At 40.9% G+C, this 20,093-nt stretch overlaps 1 protein-coding gene across 3 annotated transcripts in view; it reads left to right on the plus strand.

Moving 5' to 3' along the window:
- The window catches only part of LOC124118618 (probable serine carboxypeptidase CPVL), a 38,755-nt gene that overhangs the window by 13,127 nt on the left and 5,535 nt on the right, over window positions 1–20,093 (plus strand). For all 3 annotated transcript variants that reach the window (XM_046480799.1, XM_046480800.1, XM_046480802.2), the window contains exons 9-11: window positions 3,597–3,728; window positions 6,336–6,410; window positions 10,530–10,703. In XM_046480799.1, coding sequence (XP_046336755.1) covers window positions 3,597–3,728; window positions 6,336–6,410; window positions 10,530–10,703 — 381 coding nt within the window. The remainder of the gene's footprint in view (window positions 1–3,596; window positions 3,729–6,335; window positions 6,411–10,529; window positions 10,704–20,093) is intronic.

Genomic DNA, 20,093 nt, shown 5'->3' on the forward strand with positions numbered 1-20,093 from the left:
TAGCATTCTCTTGATAAAAAAAGTGAAGAGCGTTCATGGATAGTTGACGATCTAGCATTCTCTTGATAAAAAAGTGAAGAGCGTCCTTGGTTAGTTGACGATATAGCATGTCTCTTGATCGAATAAAGTGAAGAGGTTTCTTGGTTAGTTGATGATATACCATGTCTTTTGATCGAATAAAGTGAAGAGCATTCTTGGTTAGTTGACGATATGGCATGTCTCTTGATCGAATAAATTGAAGAGGTTTCTTTGTTATATGACGATATAGCATTCTCTTGATAAAAAAAAGGGAAGAGCGTTCTTGGACAGTTGACGATATAGCGTGTCTCCTGATCCAATAAAGTGAAGAGGTTTCTTTGTAAGTTGACGATATAGCATTCTCTTGATAAAAAAAGTGAAGAGCGTTCTTGGTTAGTTGATGATATAGCATGACTCCTGATCGAATAAAGTGAAGAGTAGTCTTGGTTAGTTGACGATATAGCATTCTCTTGATAAAAAAGTGAAGAGAGTTCTTGGTCAGTTGACAATATAGCATTCTCTTGATAAAAAATGTGAAGATCGTTCTTGGTTAGTTGACGATATAGCATGTCCCCGATCGAATAAAGTGAAGAGCATTCTTGATTAGTTGACGATATAGCATTCTCTTGATAAAAAAAGTGAAGAGCGTTCATGGGTAGTTGACGATATAGCATTCTCTTGATAAAAAAGTGAAGAGCGTCCTTGGTTAGTTGACGATATAGCAAGTCTTTTGATCGAATAAAGTGAAGAGGCTTCTTGGTTAGTTGTTGATATAGCATTCTCTTGATAAAATAAAGTGAAGAGCGTTCTTGGTTAGTTGACGATATAGCATGTCTCCTGATCGAATAAAGTAAAGAGAGTTCTTGGTCAGTTGACAATATAGCATTCTCTTGATAAAAAAAGTGAAGAGGTTTCTTGGTTAGTTGATGATATAGCATGTCTCTTGATCGAATAAAGTGAAGAGAGTTCTTGGTTAGTTGACGACATAGCATTCTCTTAATAAAAAAGTGAAGAGCGTCCTTGGTTAGTTGATGACATAGCATGTCTCTTGATCGAATAAAGCGAAGAGGTTTCATGGTTAGTTGATGATATACCATGTCTTTTGATCGAATAAAGTGAAGAGCGTTCTTGGTTAGTTGACGATATAGCATTCTCTTCATGAAAAAGTGAAGATCGTTCTTGGTTAGTTGACGATATAGCATGTCTCTTGATCGAATAAAGTGAAGAGAGTTCTTGGTTAGTTGACGACATAGCATTCTCTTAATAAAAAAGTGAAGAGCGTCCTTGGTTAGTTGATGACATAGCATGTCTCTTGATCGAATAAAGCGAAGAGGTTTCATGGTTAGTTGATGATATACCATGTCTTTTGATCGAATAAAGTGAAGAGCGTTCTTGGTTAGTTGACGATATAGCATTCTCTTCATGAAAAAGTGAAGATCGTTCTTGGTTAGTTGACGATATAGCATGTCTCCTGATCGAATAAAGTGAAGAGCGTTCTTGGTTAGTTGACGATATAGCATTCTCTTGATCGAATAAAGTGAAGAGCGTTCTTGGCTGGTTGACAATATAGCATTCTCTTGATAAAAAAGTGAAGAGGGTTCTTGAATAGTTCACAATATAGCATTTTTCCTGATCGAATAAAGTGAAGAGCGTTCTTGATTAGTTGACGATATGGCATGTCTCTTGATCGAATAAATTGAAGAGGTTTCTTGGTTATTTGACGATATAGCATTCTCTTGATAAAAAAAGTGAAGAGCGTTCTTGGCCAGCTGACGATATAGCATGTCTCCTGATCCAATAAAGTGAAGAGGTGTCTTGGTTAGTTGACGATATAGCATTCTCTTGATAAAAAAGTGAAGAGCGTTCTTGGTTAGTTGACGATATAGCATTTCTCCTGATCGAATAAAGTGAAGAGCGTTCTTGGTTAGTTGACGATATACCATGTCTTTTGATCGAATAAAGTGAAGAGGCTTCTTGGTTAGTTGACGATATAGCGTTCTCTTGATAAAAAAGTGAAGAGCGTTCTTGGTTAGTTGACGATATAGCATGTCTCCTGATCAAATAAAGTGAAGAGCATTCTTGATTAGTTGACGATATAGCATTCACTTGATAAAAAAAGTAAAGAGCTTTCTTGGTTAGTTGACGATATAGCATTCTCTTGATAAAAAAGTGAAGAGCGTTCTTGGTTAGTTGACGATATAGCATGTCTCCTGATCGAATAAAGTGAAGAGCATTCTTGATTAGTTGACGATATAGCATTCTCTTGATTAAAAAAAGTGAAGAGCGTTCTTGGTTAGTTGATGATATAGCATGTCTCTTGATCGAATAAATTGAAGAGGTTTCTTGGTTAGTTGACGATATAGCATGTCTCTTGATCGAATAAAATGAGGAGGTTTCTTGGTTAGTTGACGATATGGCATGTCTCTTGATCGAATAAAGTGAAGAGGTTTCTTTGTTAGTTGATGATATAGCATGTCTCTTGATCGAATAAAGTGAAGAGGTTTCTTGGTTAGTTGACGATATAGCATGTCTCTTGATCGAATAAAGTGAGGAGATATATCCGAGATGATCAGTGCGCGGCGGATTACGGGGCTGAGGCAAACATGTATCCATGTCACGCTTTGTGTAGAGTGAGTGAGTGTGGACAGTATTTCAGTTATATCAGTGCGTGCCAGCTGGATGTGGGAGGAACCTATGAAGTGATTCGACATTTACCACTTTGGGGAAACCCATTGAAACTAGGGATGTTGGTGGCAAACCATGAAACATAATCAGGTCGAATTGGGGTATCGAGCCCACGATCATAAGTTTCTGGCCGGCCTTGGACGACGGAAGCACCTGTGTCCCCTGTTGGGTAGATCGTACATTCCATGCTAGTTTATCGGCACTCCACAGCACTTTTATCTCGGGATCCACCGTCTTTTAGGTCACCTTCTTCTGTCATGCTAGCGCACGGCCAACGTTTTTGCATATTAACGCGAATCAGATTCTTTACCTTTCAAAATTGGTAAGTGTTGAGTGTGCATCATAAACGTTTCAATTCATGTACGTATTGTCGTCTGTAAGGCGACATAGTTGGGGTGTCTTAGAATCGTGCTTGGTTAAATCGTTAATTCAGTTCTCATTAAAGGAACCAAACAGGTATGGTACCTCTTCGTCTGCGTCTCTCCTTATATGCTGCCCCGTGAAGATTCCGGGTTAGAATTGGTCTTCAGCAAACCGTGCTTGTCGTAAAAGGCGACAAACGGGATCGGGTGGTCAGGCTCACTGACTGTTGATGCATGTCATCGTATCCCAGTTGCGTAGATCGATGTTTATGATGTCAATCACTGGATTATCTGGTCTGATTCGACTGTTTACAGACCGCCGTGATATAGCTGGAATATTGCCGAGTGTGGCGTTAAACAACAAACAAACATTATCTGCTGCTCAAAAGTGCTTTGGTATCTCACAGTACCAACAGTAGAACCTGTTAACGCCATGATGACCAGTTATACAACAGGAACAAAGCGTGTCGAATCCACAATTGTCTATACCCTCCGATACAGAACATTCTCCGTTTTACTGTATTTTCCTAGATGATGCCTGTGTATGGCGAGTATCTCTTTTATCTCGGACTGCTGGACGAAAACCAGCGAGATGACGTCACCGCAAGGGGAAAGGAAATGGCCGCCTACGTTAGGGAGGGCAGGTATCAAGAAGCTTACAAGGTATAGTCGGGGAATGTGTCAAAATAAACCGAACCACAGAAGAAACGACACTCCAAGTAACATTGCATGAAAAGTTGTCATCTAAATATCTGGGAAATTTTTGTCAAAGTTTCTAAAATTTAACACTACCTTGTCCGGAAAAATGAAATTTGATGATAAAACTACAAAGCAGATGACAATAAAACCGATCGCCAAAACGCATCACGGCAACGGCGATGGTAATCCGATGCACGTGAGTTAATGTAGACGGATGTACACGCATGTGTCACATAGAGAAACACATGTATATCCTCTTGTTTCGTGAACATGTTTGTTACAGGGCAACACAAACTAGACTGAACCGCAAAAGAAACGTCACCCCAAGTAACATTGCATGAAAAGTTGTCATTTAAATATCTGGGTAATTTTTGTCAAAGTTTCCCAAATTAAACATTACATTGTCCGTACAAAATGAAATTTGATGATAAAAAACAAAGCCAATATAACCGATGGCCAAAAGGCATCACGGCAACGGCCATGGTAGCCCGATGCACGTGTGTTCCGTGCAAATTAAAATGCACATGCGTTCCCCCATTTCTTGCCCTATAAAAATCCACCCAGATCGGATAACATACATTCGTTATTGAATTGCTACCATATGCCAAGATTGACAAGAAATCAGTGACACCAATCCCTTGGACGATTGCAAGCTGGACAAACCGCCTGGCAAGAATCCATTGCATTTTAAGTCCACGCAAGGACCATATACAGGCTCCAGTAACGGTTCCAGACCACCAACATTACAGATGACCGACCACGTAGTGGAAGACCAAGGGTCACCACCAGACGTCAGGATCGTCAGATTGTGCGACAGCATCTTCAAGATCGCTTTGTTACTGCTGCGGAAACTGCTCAACATACCATGGGGACACACCAGCGACACTTTAGTGCGGACACCGTGTGTCGACGATTGACGAGCAGACACCGCCACTGTCACAGGCCACACCGAGGACTCATTCTGACACCACGTCATCGCCGGGACCGTCTTCAGTGGGCAACACAGCACCAGCATTGGCGCCACCAGCAGTGGAGAAGAGTCCTCTCCTCAGACGAGAGCCGTTACTGTATCTCAACAGTAGATGGCAGAGAGAGGGAGAGCCTGGCGACGCCGTGGGTTTCGTTATTCGGATGCTTTTGTTGTTGAGAGAGACTCGTGGGGTGGTCCGAGCATTATGGTGTGGGGTGGAATTGGTCTTGCACAGAGGGTGGGCCCTGTGGTCTTCCAGAACATCGGTCCAGAGAGAGGCAATGGTGTCACAACAGCTCGGTACATTGATCAAGTCTTGAGACCACACGCCATACCTCATTTGGCACGTCGCCGCAACCACGAGTTTCAGCATGATAATGCCCGTGCCAACACTGTGAGAGCAACAAGAGACTTCCTCCATCAGAATGGCATCAGAAACATGCAGATGCCTGCCCTCAGTCCCGATTTAAATCCAATCTCACTAAAATCAGATCTAAGTTCTCGCTGCCGCTAAACAAAGATCTGAGGACATCCCATTACGGGTCACGTCAGAACGACCTTTCGCGAACTTTGACCGACCACTGAAACGAAGAACAAGAAGTCGACATCAGCCAATTAGAAAGAAGCTTCCTCGAGCTTTACGGCACCCGTTTCAACCTGGCGACTTCCATTTCAGACTACGCTTGAAAAATATGTTGACACAGTTCTCGATTAAAATTTTGAAAACTGAACAAAAGAACAATCCGGAATGTCTAATATATGCTTACGATTGTATTGCAGTTCTTCCCACGTACTGTGCAACGCCTCCTCCGTTCAAATGTTTATCCTACGGCAGCGAGAGACAGACGATAATTTTGACGAAATCAGTCGTACGGGCCGTAACTGTCGTTTGGAATACCCCGTTTTAACGTTTTCGAGGTTGCATGTTTAGAAAACTCATTCCGACTGTCACTTTCATGATCTGGTAAGATTGGATGAAAGGTCGTTCTGACGTGACCCGTGACTCTTTGTTTAGCGATAGCGAGAACTAAGATCTGATTTTAATGAGATTTGGATTTAAATCCCATTGAGCACCTGTGGGGCGAGATTCAAAGACGCTGAATGACGTCCGACCAAGGCCGACAACTGCAGAGCAACTGCGTCAGCCGTTCCTCAGAGTGTGGGCTCAAGTGCCTATGGCATTCATCAACCGCCTTATCCATTCCATGTATCGACGTTGCACGGCAGTCATCAATGCACATGGCGGACACACGAGATACTGACTTGTGATGCCATTTTCTCAGAGACTAGTGTTGTGTTTCACTTTAAGAACATTTGACACTTTAATTTCAACCTTGATGATCAGTTTTGCCAGGTTTCATCTTTTTAATATGTCTCAAAGTATGTTTACAGTGTTTGGACAAATAAGGTTTCTCATAATTCTATCCATCTATATCTATCTATTTCTTTTGCGGTTCAGTATATAATGCACACAGATGGATTTCATGATCATCTTTGATTTTCAAATATTGAACAACAGAATGACAATGAATGCACAGTACGACATTTGCTTAAAGGAAAAGGTATGTATTATTCTTACTTTACGTTTATTTTTCTTGAAGATATTTGGCACAATGCTTGGGGTTATTGGAGAAGAAACTGGACTTCATCAATTTTACAATTATCTTATTACAAACGTAAGTGATTCACATTTTTCCCTGTGACAGATTGTTAATGCCAAAACCATTGGAAACACTAACATTTTGAGAAAGAAGAACAATTCCTATGATCAACTTAGGGGTTTCTAGGGAGAGGCTCATAATTTTGTTTGAACACTCAGCTTAAAAATCTCAGCCTCACCAAAAACTTGACCACAGATGACCATCCTCGTTAATAAAGAGTATGTCGTGGGCAAAGCGATATTCTTTGACATCGAGACCTGAGCATGAGAGACTGTCACCCTTATTTATTAATAATCATTTTTAATCTTCTATTTCAAAAGGCCCTATCATGCAAAGTATCTGTGTTGTATCCTTGGACAAGGTTATTGACTCCACTTGTCCTGCTGTGATATGACTGAAACAGATGATGTGGAATGCCCATTATGCATCATATACCCTTACTTGGAAAGAAATACAACATGAAACTAGTTAATTGCAATAACCTAAACTGACGAACACACCAACCAACATTGTTTGTCCCTAAAAGACAAAACAGTACCACTGTCAAGGCAGATACTTGTATCAACAAGTTTTGCCATGAATGAGAACAAATATGAAGGTATTGTGTCCACAGTTTGGAAGGTGGGGTAAGTTGCTCAGTATTCAGACTGAAATGAGCACATGAAACTCCCTTTAATCCTTCTGAATGTCACAAATATCAGTCCAAGTCGAGTCTGCCCACCACGGGCATCAATGCACGCCCCACTCAACGATGTGCCCCACTAGTCTCGTAGGCCTTGTGCTGACTGACCCAGCTGAAATGTCCACGGTAGTGTGCCATGCTAAACCTTGGTCACCTGCACTTCTTACCATGGTATACCTTGGTCTTTTGATGCTCATTTCCGCATGTGGTAGTTCTCTAATCTGACAGCCAAAGAGATCCCACAAGTGTTATATGGGTGATAAGTCTAGTGATTGTGCTGGACATTGTAAGACGTTGTATGGCGACGTTTCAGTTTGGTAACGTTTTTTTTGTTCGCAAGTTTATATCAAAAGTTATGCCATTTATCATATTAAATCATAGTAATTGAAAAGTGCATTCCTCCAGCAGTTGTGTGACCTGTTTAATGTGAGTTTTTAAAAACCCTGCACACTGGTTTTTTTTCAACACATGGTGCTAAAATGGTCTATTATAACATATAAATGCCGTATTACGCTGCTAGTCTCATTGTCCTGTTTTAAAATAATAATATCTGTAGTTTAATTTAGAGAACAGTGAGAAAACATTAAAATTAAAATTCTTTCCATGGGTTGAAATAAATTGAAATGTGACGTATAAATATCTCAGCTCTCTGTTATGAAGAAGAGATTCTCAGCCTAAATAAATGAACGAAAATACATTACTCTACCCCCTCCCCTAAATATGAAATGGTCCGCCTGTTATTGGATACAATGAAGTCATACTGAATCAAGCCACAAAAATATTTCTGTAATCAGATCTACAATGACCTTTTGCCTCATGCCAACCAAACAATATGCTAAGAAAATGGTGAAGCAGAGCATGACATCTAGCAGCAGCTTGGCATCAGTGTACATGTGATGTCAAAACTGCTCGACAGTTTGTTACACAATCAACCTTCGTGCAAGAGACCGTCCAAATTGTTGAAACATGAAGGCGAATTGAACTGAATCCATACACTCTTCTCCTTGATCTGAGACAAACACAGACATATCTGTCCTGATCCTGGGGCTGTATTCAGACTGTAAATGAGAGTTGTAATTCGTTTGGTTGCTGGGTCATGTTTTGATGGGATTCAGCTTTCAGCCTAAATAGAAGCACCAGAATGAAATTGTTTACCCACCTCACACGTCCCCTTAAAGGACAACGGTGGACGGTAGCCAAGACGGAATCGTACAGGAAGGAGCCTTGACGACTCTCTTGATTGAAGCAAGCTCTGGGTCTGAACTCTAGCCTCTCTGATGGTAATTGTGGCTGAAACAAGACGCTTATCAGATCCTGCAGAGCGTCCTGGCTTCCATGCAGTGATTGTGAAGAAAGACTAGATGCTGCATTAGTGGTCCTGATGAGTTTGTCGGTACAGGTTCTGATTCGTCTGCTACATGGAGACGGTGCTGATCGAGCAGAATCCCGAATATTAGTGACTTGCATAATATCTTCTTGGGGACCCACAGAAAAAGGTCTATCTCGACCACTGTCTGGTGTCCGTCCCGATCTCTTGAAGATGAAAACTTCAGTGACACTGTGGGTCCTGACACAAGATCCCAAATCAATTCTGTGACCCTCGTGGCCCCTTGTCCCGGAGATGCTTCTGGGCAAGCCTGGATGACTGTTTCCTCTTTACGTCAGCTACTTCTGCCGTAATGACTGCAAACCTCTGGTCAAAGATGGCCTGCATCTCTTCTTGCTGCTCTTACCACAGATCCTTTTCGGGTCGCCGCAAAAGGCGCGAGATTTTCGTCTGGAGACCTTCTTGTCCCACTAAGGCCTATGTAACCACTAAATACAAAATATACTCTTCAAAAAAAGAAACTTGCAATGACTTTCAAAATGTAATATAATGCGATTGTTTCAACATAGGACACAGAAACCATAATTGAAACACTGTTTGAAGATCAATGTACACAATGTTCAAAACATTAATCGTGTCACCTAGACAGACACATGTACACGATACAGTCAATGTCACAGGGGCACAGAAAATGTCGGTTGTGCCCACCACGTGCATCAATCACCGCTTGACACCGACGACCCATAGATGCAATCTAGTTGTCAATAACAACAAGTTGTGCTGCCATTCATGCTGAAGTGCATCAAGAAGCGCCGGAAGTGTTTGGGGCGGTGGATTCCTTCTGCGAACGCGTCGATCTAACTCGTCCCACAGATGCTCAATCGGGGACAAATCAGGTGACCGGGCTGGCCAAGGTAATGTCTGGATGTTGTTGTGCTGTAAGAAGTCCTGACAAACACGTGCAATATGCGGTCGAGCGTTGTCCCGCTGGAACTGTCCGCCATGAACATTGACGTGAGGAAGAACGTAAGGCTGTAGGATCAAGTCTCTATAACGCACACCTGTCAATGCACCTGCCACATGCACGAGAGGCGTCCTACCACCGTGGTGAATTTCGGCCCATACCATGACACTCCCGCCGCCAGATGGGACAACCTGCTGCACACAGTTGGGGGCGTAACGTTCACCCCGACGTCTGTAGACACGTGCGCGCCCATCAGCACATGTGAGTAGGAAACGGACTCGTCAGTAAACAGTACATTTCTCCACCTTGCACGTGCCCATCTAACCCTCTGTTGGCACCAAAGCAGGCGGTCCGCCAGATAACGTGGGGTCAATACATGACGTCGAACAGGTCTTCGTGCAAAAAGTCCAGCCTCCCTCAGTCTGTTGCGTACCGTTTGATCTGATATTCGGCGTACCCCAGGGATCTGTGTGGTTGTAGACGTGGCTGTGGTAGGGCGGTCTCGGAGGTGTCGCCCTTCGGTGAAAATCAAAGCTATTATTCAAAACGAGACAATTGGTCAAAATGTCACGTGATCTCACACTTTGGTCAATTTGGACACGTTTTTGTTCAGGTGACAACTGAGACAATAGCTAACACGTTTGTCAATTTCAAAACAAATGTGTGATAACTGATCAATCTAGTCATGCAGAACCTAATGTTCTAATTTTGTTGTTGTTGCATTAAATGTTGTTGCAATCAAGTGGTGTTTTTAAATGACGTAACCTGAGGATAGGTCTATGTGCAAATCATTATTGCATAACAACAGCCAGAATGAATCAAACTTATATAATTGGGATTAACTGCAAGTTACTGCACTTACCAAATATATTTGAGGAGGTATGCAGAGAATGTAAGATGGTATTATTTAGTTGTCATAGATTTGATGAGGTACATTTGAAAGTTTCTTGATTCAGCTATCAAAGTGGACAAGTGTAACTGGCAGATGCCTCAACATTACTTTATTGTGACCTGGTTCAACATGGTGGCTTCATGGTGTCCAATTCGGATCTTCCAAAAATAATCTGTTGACACTAAAAAATAACCGAACAAAGAGTACAGGTACATTTCAAACAGGTACACACCGATAATTATTGGCAGTACATTGTTTTGTATTTGCAGAATCCTAAAGACTTCAGCTATCATCCACTGTTTCTAGCACGCCCAGAGACGAGAAATGCTATTCATGTTGGTAATCTCACCTTCCATGATGGTGCCGAGGTATCGGAGCACCTTAGTAATGATTTCATGATGTCAGTGAAACCCTGGTTGGCCACAGTCATGGACAACTACAAGGTACGCTGAGTGAGTGAGTGAGTGAGTGAAGCCGGGTAACAGGGACCTTACAGTTATACCCCTTTTGTGTGCAATGTTAACGTGTTTGGGGAGGTTGGGGGGATTATGTAGGTCTTTACACTTTGCCCAAAACTGACAGACTGCACTACAAGTAGTGCAATCGACATTCTAATGTACTTGTCTGCAGAGTACCAATAAATCTAGAAGTACAGCGTAGGTAGTTCTAAAGACATGACCAACAACTGATGAGTCATGAGTCAAGTATATTCAGGTAGTTAAGTAATACAGCTCAGTGGCAAAAGTACATATACTCACACGCAAAAGAAACGCAAGTCGACTATGCAGTATACATGTTATTTATTTTCAACAGTAAAGACATGAAATACTAATAGGGCAAAAATTTGACTGAAGACAGTTTAATGGATTAAAAGGCATATGACATAATTGTTTTTTTAAATGTTAAGGGCTTACACAGTTTCGGGTCAATACACAAAATGTCAGTCAATACCTGGTGTGACTACCTTTAGCATTGATCACTGCCACACATCTCCTGTACATTGAGTGGATCGGACGATTTGTGAAGGCCCTAGGGATCCTCCTGCACACATCCTAAGCAACTGTGCGTAGTTCGTCGGCAGTTGTAGGGACTGGGCGCACATTGTGCAGACGCCTTTGAACCTCATCCCACAAGTGTTCGATGGGGTTCAGATCAGGGCTGAGGACTGGCCACGGTAGAACACGGATGTTGTGTTGTTGCAGAAAGGCCATGGTAGCTCTGGCAACATGGGGACGAGCGTTGTCCTGCTGGAAAATGTGTTGTTGATGTTGTGAAAAATAGAACAACGTGGGGTCTGATCACTTGGTCGATATACCGCTGAGCAGTGACGCCGTGTCCCAGACCTTGACCAACATTCAGAAAGCACATTGGTCCAAGTCTCGCATTAAGTCCAATCCCTGCCCATTTCATGACGCTAGGTCCACCCCATGGATCTCTTTCCACAACGTTTCTGTCAGCAAAACGATCACCGCGACGCCGCAAAAATTCTGACTTTTCCGTTAGTCCAGGCAAAATAAGGTTTCACTTGGAACAAATTGCAACAGAATTTATTTTACCACAATGCATTTCTACAAGGTCCCGAAAACAACATACTAAAAGTCCCAAGCAATCCCTGTTTGGGAAATATTTCTAATTTGCATAATCCAATATGGCCACCAATTATCAATATATCTTCCATATGTCAGATGAGGGTTAATGCTTTGATGAAAAAAAACATGTGTTGTCTTGCGAAATAACCATATTTATGTTTCTAAAAAGATATTCACAACAACCAAACGTTTTCGACAATTGACAAATCTGCAAAAATTCAAGATGGCCGCCAATTTCAAGATGGCCGCCAAGTTTCCTAAATGTGTGTTTACACTGTTGAATCGTTTATCTCTAAAACAGTGTGCTAGGGCTTATATGCATATACCTTGGCACACTAACTCACTGAAGTGTAGTTAACACTTTTAGATAAGAAATTCCGTCACCAGAGCCCCTTGGTGGCCTAAACATTCCAAGATGGCCGCCAAGAGTTTGATGGCTAGACATAGAATGTCAAGACACTGTTGGTCTCTGATGACATATTTGAGTGAATTGAACTTCTACATTGAGGTAAACAGACCCAAGGATGTATGTTGAATACTCAATCATTTGAATAAATCCAATATGACCACCAAATATCAATATTTATCTCTTAAATGACATGTTTTGGCGAGTTTAGATATCAATGTTGGTTGTTATTGTCTGAATCTACTTATTAACATGACAATAAACGCGATAACAAGTTTCGTTTTCATTCATGAAAATACTTGTTGGAAACAAGAATGACCTATATGAGGTCCTCTCAGAATTTACCGCAAACCAGTTGTTTCACTAGAATCGATGAGTTATCTCCCCTGTAGTTCATTTGTGGAAATCCAGTGCAGCCACCAAATACCAATATTTGAATATAAATCTGAAGACGTCTGATCCACTGCTCTTTCCGTTACATGATTGTGTGATTAATGAACATCATCAGCTTGTACAATGGCATTCCCCGCACACAACACTTAAATGAGACCATATTTCTGGTAAGTGCTTGTTCTTGTTTTACAGGGGGGCACGGGTGGCCCAGTCGTCTGAGGCGCCGCGATTCGCTGTGCAGAGTTGCGTCCTTTGGGCGTGCCAGAAACCTATGATTGTGGGTTCGAATCCCGGTTCGCCCAGATTATGTTTCTAGGTTTGTCAGCACCATACCCGTGCTCGTGGATTTCACATCACATAAAGGTGCAAGTTAATGTTCGCCTGTTTTGTATGTACAGAAGTGCACCCAGATCTATCCAGTTAGTCACCCAGACGTGCAATAAAGTGCTGTTTGTTTTTTGCGTCGTTCATGAATGCTTCCTTCTTCGATCGAATGACCATTTCCTGTGAAATAAACTGTCACTCCACTACAGTACTTTTCTCACTTGAACTACCAGCACTGTTCAAGTAAGAACTCTGTAGTCACCCGCCAGCATTGTTTGAATTATCTGCAGGCCAGGAAGGCAACCCTTGCTGATGCTATCTGGAAAACCCTCCAAGTTAAACAACAAGAACCTGGAAATGTCCAGTACATTCTTGATGGTAGTGCTATACTTCATGGGCTACCCCGACCAAGAGGTTCTACGTTATATCACGTATTTGAACTACAGTGTATATACCATCTATATGTTGTGCAGAAATATGCTGCTAACATTGTCTTGTATGGCCAATGGCTTCATGGCTTTAAACGAAAGATACCACACATATGAGAAGAACAGGTGCCTGTTCTGGTAAGACAGATTATTTCACGGGGGAAATGGTCATTCGATCGTAGAAGGAGGAATTCTTGAACAAAGCAAAAAATTAAACAGCGTTTTATTGCCTATCTGGGTGACAAACTGGATAAGCTGGCAAAACAAGACGCTATCACATCTGCAAGAAAAACAGACACAGATTTGCTTATCCTCCTTCCTCATCATGTTGAAAAGGAAGCACATAACGTTTCTGGCACCAGAACCCAAGCAAGCTTCAAGAAGGAACAGGATTTGATGCATGATCAATCAAAGCGGCTGCTGGGCAGTGATGTATGTGAGCATGTGCTCTTTTTACATGCAATTCTTGGCACCACTTCTCGACTGTGTGGCTTTGGAAAGGGTCTAGCAGTGAAGAAAATCATGAATGATGCCTTGTTCTGCCATTAGGCTAAACATTTTAGCCAAACAGGGAAACTGGGGATGAAAAAGTCATCACCGAAGCAGGTGAACATATGTCTTAATATGGCGGATATAAGGTGGAAGGACTGCATAGCTTATGATACAAGCGATTTTTGGGAGAAAGTGGCGAATAATTGATCACATGCAGAGCCATAAACTCTGCCAGCAACCTCTGCAGTCGCAAGATACCACAGCCCCCATGTCAACTACCTAATAAAGGAGTGGAAAGGGTCCAATGTGAATCCATTTGAGCGGGGATGGCACAGGACAGATGGACGTTGCTTATCAACACAGTTAGATCAGACTGCAGCACCTTCAGCGCTCCTTGATATTATCTGCTGTAATTTCAAAGAAAGACTGTAACACGCGAAGATGCACTTGTCGGAAATATGGTCTCACTTGCATATTGTGTGCAGGGAATACCATGGTACAAGCTGTACCAATAAACAGTTACCAGACTTCTTGGGGGATGACAAACCTGTTGAGACTTTCGAGGTACACTACTGCCTAAAAGTTCATTCCCCTAACACGCGTTGAGAACGCGTGTAACACGCATGTGACACGGGTGCTCAACGGGTTGCACACGCGATTCACACCCGTTGCACACCCGATTCCAACGGGTGTGATTCGCGTGTGCAACCCGTTGCACACGCGTGTAACACGGGACCGGGTTCCAGTTGAAGTTGACAAATTTATCAAATGAATAGTGAAATAAAACAAAACAGTGAGATGTGAAATTTGAGTTAATGAGCGGCCATTGAGCTGTGTTCACCAGACCGTAAATACAAGGTCGGCCCATCTTAATTAGTGTTCGGTTGCTAGACTTTTATGGCATGAACCATTCCACTAGGGTCCAGTCTAGCCATTGTGGCTAGCCGACAGTAGAACAGTAGTGAATTTAGATGCGAGTTTATTGCTAAGAAACCCCCGTGTTGACACGATTGTCGCGGGTTGGTAAATGTTCGCCATTAATAAAATAATTGTTTGTGGATTGCAAACATATTCATTTGCCCACACGAGTCATTCCATTTGATTGCAAATATAACGTTTTTCGTTCGCCAAATTTATGCTTTAGACAGTTCAATTATGACCACCACTAATGTCTCATTATTTCACGTAGGAATATGTCCCATTTCTCCACACCCAACTTTCTGTGTTGTATTTTGAAAAATAAATAAAAGAAGGTTTTGTGTGGGACACTTTTATACTAATTATAAGAGGATGTTGTAAATGAATATGAACAGCCATGCTGTCTGACAGTTGATAAAATTTGAGATCTTCACAATCACCGGGTGTGACCATGTAGACAGAATCTCGTTAGGGTTTGTGATTTTTACATTTGCCCAATTACCATAGTGAGTATTGCTGGGGATACCAAACGTAACAGTTTATTATTAGAGGTTGTGAGTACCTATACCACGTAGACAGGATATCTTTAGGATTTTAATCCTTCTTTGAGAGGCATTTAGAAGTTAGAGTACTACGTTAGGATAAGATTTATGGGTGACTTTAATCCTTTCTTTCTCTGTGGGTAATCCTTTCACGTTCATTTGAGGAAGTCACTCAACCAGGTCATGACAGGTCGTGAGTTTACTTACTAACTACTGTGAGCGTTTTTGGCATGACATCTTTTCTTGTATAAACATAGAAACGATGCTCACTCACTCACTGTTAATCTTCTGCAGTTTGCTGGCAAAGTGGGGATAAACCTCAGTGTCAAAGACGATCAAACTTAGTTCGAATCCTTGTTTATATGTGACATCTCCCAAATGGGGACATTTTCATAAACTTGGCAAGTGATGATGAATTTTAATATTAATATTATTATAGTTTATGAAATTGTTAATAAAACTTTAATAAAATTGTGCTTCACTCTCACGAAAAATATATTGTCTGTGAGTAAATTTATTTGTCACGTTACATCGGCATTTTTCAGTGATATTGGGACTACATGAAACATGGCTGGTTTTACATTTCTGATACAGGTGCTTGACTGACTGAGTAGTTCATGATCAATAAGATATGTTTAAATCAGTCAAGTTTGCAACAATAGATGAATAAGTTGATACATTTGGACCGCAGTTACCGATTAACAACTTAAGACATAGAGACAGGGAGGAGATATATAACCAAACCTATGATCCTGTTGAGACAGTTGACAGTTAGAACGTTGGATTAAACGACAGAAACTAATTTGAACATTCCCCAGTTATATCATAAAATACATCATAACTCATAACAGTCCGAGAGACAGCTTCCAGACATATACTAGTATTGAAGGGACAATCGCTTTTGACAGTTTAAAAATAAACTCACCTTAAGGTGCTTGGCAAATCAAAACTGACCTCCCTGAATATGTTTTTTTAGGTTTGACAGCAACTATGCTTGTGGATTTCAGAGATAGACATGATTGGTTAGCTAGATGTTATTATAATAAGCGAAAATGTCTTAAAAGTCCACAGTTGGTTTAATAGTACAAAAAGTGTGTTATAGATCTATCAACGTTTTCTTTTATTGAACATAATATTTGCACTATATTGCTGTAAGCTGTAAATAATCTAGCCTCCCCATGTACGTAACTTACATATATTTATGTATGGCCAGAACAGCAGATAGAGTTCTGGTAGATAGGTACCTCGGAGATATAACGTGCGCTTTCCGACTTAAGCCTATCTCGCACACGGGGAAGCACTTGTACTATTAGGGTAATGATTAAATAAAGAAGTGCAACCCCCCCCCCCCCCCCCCGCCCCCCACCCACCCACCTACCCACCCACCACCACCACCCCGAACCACCCCACCCCCACCCCCCAAAAAAAGAAAAAAAAGTCTAGTCCTTGTAGTAGTCTTCTCATCCTGGGGGTCGGGATTCTGGTAGAGACTCTTGGCAAGGAGGGCGGCGGTATTGGCGACGAAGTGGTTTGAGGTCGGTACGCCACTACTCTGGAAGAAGTGGTACAAGTCTGTGTAGTTTGTGATGTCGTACTCGATGTCCTGTCCACCCTTCTTGTGCACCATGGCGAAAGGGACTCCTTGTTTGGCGTAGAGATGTTCCTTTGGGGTGTTGATCTGGTCAACCTTGTGATCCGGCCGGGCCTGGTAGTGGTTGATCGGAATGTCTGATTTTTCTACTAGTAAATAAAGTTCTTTGGTATGACCTCTTTTATCCCTGCTGACGTTATCCTAATGTTCAATTTCAGTCTGCCTCACCAAGCATAAGAAAGCATTGTACACGTTCTGATAAACCACACTGATGCAATTAAGCAAATGAATATTTGCTGTGGGCAAATATCTATTTTCTATATATATTTGTAGATATGAAGCATTCTAGTTAATTGTGGATGCATTGGGCAGACAGAATTGTGTTTATTTCCAGGCCATCCTGATCGTCGTTTACTACTATAAGGTGTATGGTTGGAGGCAAGATCAAAGGCGCCGCACAGCATTTATTAGATAACAGACGGGGTCGTCCGTTTCGCTTTGAACAACCACCCCACCTGTCTGTAGGTGTTATATAATCGGTGCGCAAATAATTGTGTCAAGTCCACTGCCGGGCTGATGCGGTGTCAGTGTCAGCGATGAACATGAATGCTCAAATTATAGACTTGTAGCACTCACAAGTTGCTTAGCCAAATTATTTGAAAAGTGTATATTCAATCTCTGATAACAGGAAATATAACCTTAGAAAAAGATTCAACATACAAACAATCAAATGTAGAACACAGTCCTATGCTTATTATCATTTCTTCTGGATATGATCAACCTGCGGAACCCTCTATCCGATGAAGTAACTAATGCTCGCTCATTAAAAGAAATCAAATCCTTAATTAATCGTTCTGATGCAATTACTAATAATTTTGACTTCAAATATTTTCATAGATCATGCCAAATTGTCCACTGTCGCCTTAGGCTCGGCTGCAGTGACTTAAACGCTGATAAGTTTAGACGACATGTATCAGACATACCAGACTGCACTTGTGGATATCACCTTGAAGATGCAATTCACTTTTTCTATAACTGTTAAAAAATACGATAATATCAGAAACACTGTGTATTTCTACACACATGGGTATGGTCTAAAAATTATATTACATGGCAGTAGTTAAGCAGTTCTACAAACATGACTCTTCTTAAATCAGTTCATGACATCATTGTCAAAAGCAAAAGGTTTGAGTAGCTTAATTTTATGCATGTAGTAAAGGAAAACTGCATTACTTTATTTCAAAGACACCACTTGCTTGCTTTCATTTGTGCATTTTGTATGTTTATGTTCATCACTCTCTTATATATATCCAGCTGTTGTTAAGTTGTTACCTGGAGAGGTATTACATAAGCATGTTTTGCTTGTTTACCGATCCAGATTTCTTTTGAAATAAAAATACGTTTAAGCCAACACACAGCTAACCGTAAAACACATGATTGTAAACTATTCAAAAAGGGGCACTAATCTCTTGCTTCTTCTCGGGTGTCGGACTCAAACTCATTTATTCTTAGAATAACATGACATACAATTATCTACAATTTTTATTATGTACAATTTAATAAAAATAGGATACGTGGATACAAATACAATTTACCAATTGTATTGTACACATTGTTATGGAATTTAGATAGGCCTTTAAGATTTCTTACACTGTTAGTGGTCATAATTTTCTTAAATGTTTGGAAACTTAAGATATTGCTTATTTAAGAGTTCATATCGCCGTTGGTGAAAAGCTTCACATCGGAATATATAATGCAATTCATCTCCCACGGCGATAGAATCACAGAGTGGACACTGGTTGTCTTCCCTGGGAATGTTCAGCCATCGACCAGTTTCAACTGGTACTCCTTGGTTAGAAAGTTCTGACTTTTAGTATTGGGATAAATATTGATTTTGAGAGCAGTAGATATTTCGCAAATGAAGGTTGATTCTTCAGGTAACACGACCTTTGGATTTCCGCTTGGGCTTACTAGCTGCCGTGAGTCAATTTGCTCGTTAACGCAACCGAGCGTGACAAGAGACTGGGCTACCAGTCTGCAAGGACAGCTAAATAAACTTACGCATTTTTGAAAACTGATTGGTTACCCGTGATCTATGAAGATTTCAACAAAGGGCGCATGGTAATTAATTTCTTCAGCCTAATCAAACAGACAAATAACGGCGAAAGCTCATCGGATGTCGTCATTTGGAAATACCCCTGATTGTTACAGTTTGATAATAAAAAAGTATCCCTGAGTGAAAGCATTTGCGGATTTCGGATTGCGTGGATGATACAATTACTACTCCCTTGTTGTCATCCACATTTTCTGGTATAACCCTACACTTAAGTATTTGTCGTAATTCACTTGCTGCTCAGTTAATGAATTTATAACATGTATTCTTAGTTGTAGCACCACTCAGATTACCCGATAAAGGTTCAAATTTGGTCTTTCTTGTACCTGGGGTAATTATTTAATCTAAATCCAGGTTTGAAGTGAGGTGGAATGTGAGTTATGCACGTCGCAGCCCAGCAAGTGATGTATGATCAGTTGCTTTACTTTTTTTGTAAATCAACTGATCATTCCCAGACATCAAAGGATCAACAGGAAATACGTTGATTGATTAATTACTGTTATCTTGCACAGTTGATATGTCAAAAGTAAGTGTTTACATGTGAAGGTAGGGTTACTAAACCTAGGGAATACTCATATCATGGCGTGAAGTACAGATGTAAAAACAACATACTTTGTTCAAAGGGTAACCGATAATACACTGACTGGTTGTTCATTGTTATCTAACTCAATGTATGTTTTTAAGAACCGTGGACATTATAAAAATAGTTGTCACGTGGGCTTTCTCAGCTAACTTGGCACCTATGTGAAACAATTGAAACAAAATAAGTGATCAGTTAAGAAACAAACACGGGTTATACTATTCGATACATTTAAATAACGTTTAAAAACGATATATTTAAATATTTTAATATATTTCATATATATTCCAAATATTGTCTCCAAATAATAATTATTAAAGTATTTGATTCTCACATAGACATTTTACATCGAATAAGTATTTTTGTACAGCTGCAGACGCAATGGATATTGTTCCTGTATGTTGATATTCCCGGATACATTATAACTTTGTTAGGTTGTTATAATGATTTTTGCATT

This window comes from Haliotis rufescens, unplaced genomic scaffold (genome assembly GCF_023055435.1).
Source record: "Haliotis rufescens isolate VD_foot unplaced genomic scaffold, xgHalRufe1.0.p SCAF_10, whole genome shotgun sequence".
Classification (NCBI taxonomy): domain Eukaryota; kingdom Metazoa; phylum Mollusca; class Gastropoda; order Lepetellida; family Haliotidae; genus Haliotis; species Haliotis rufescens.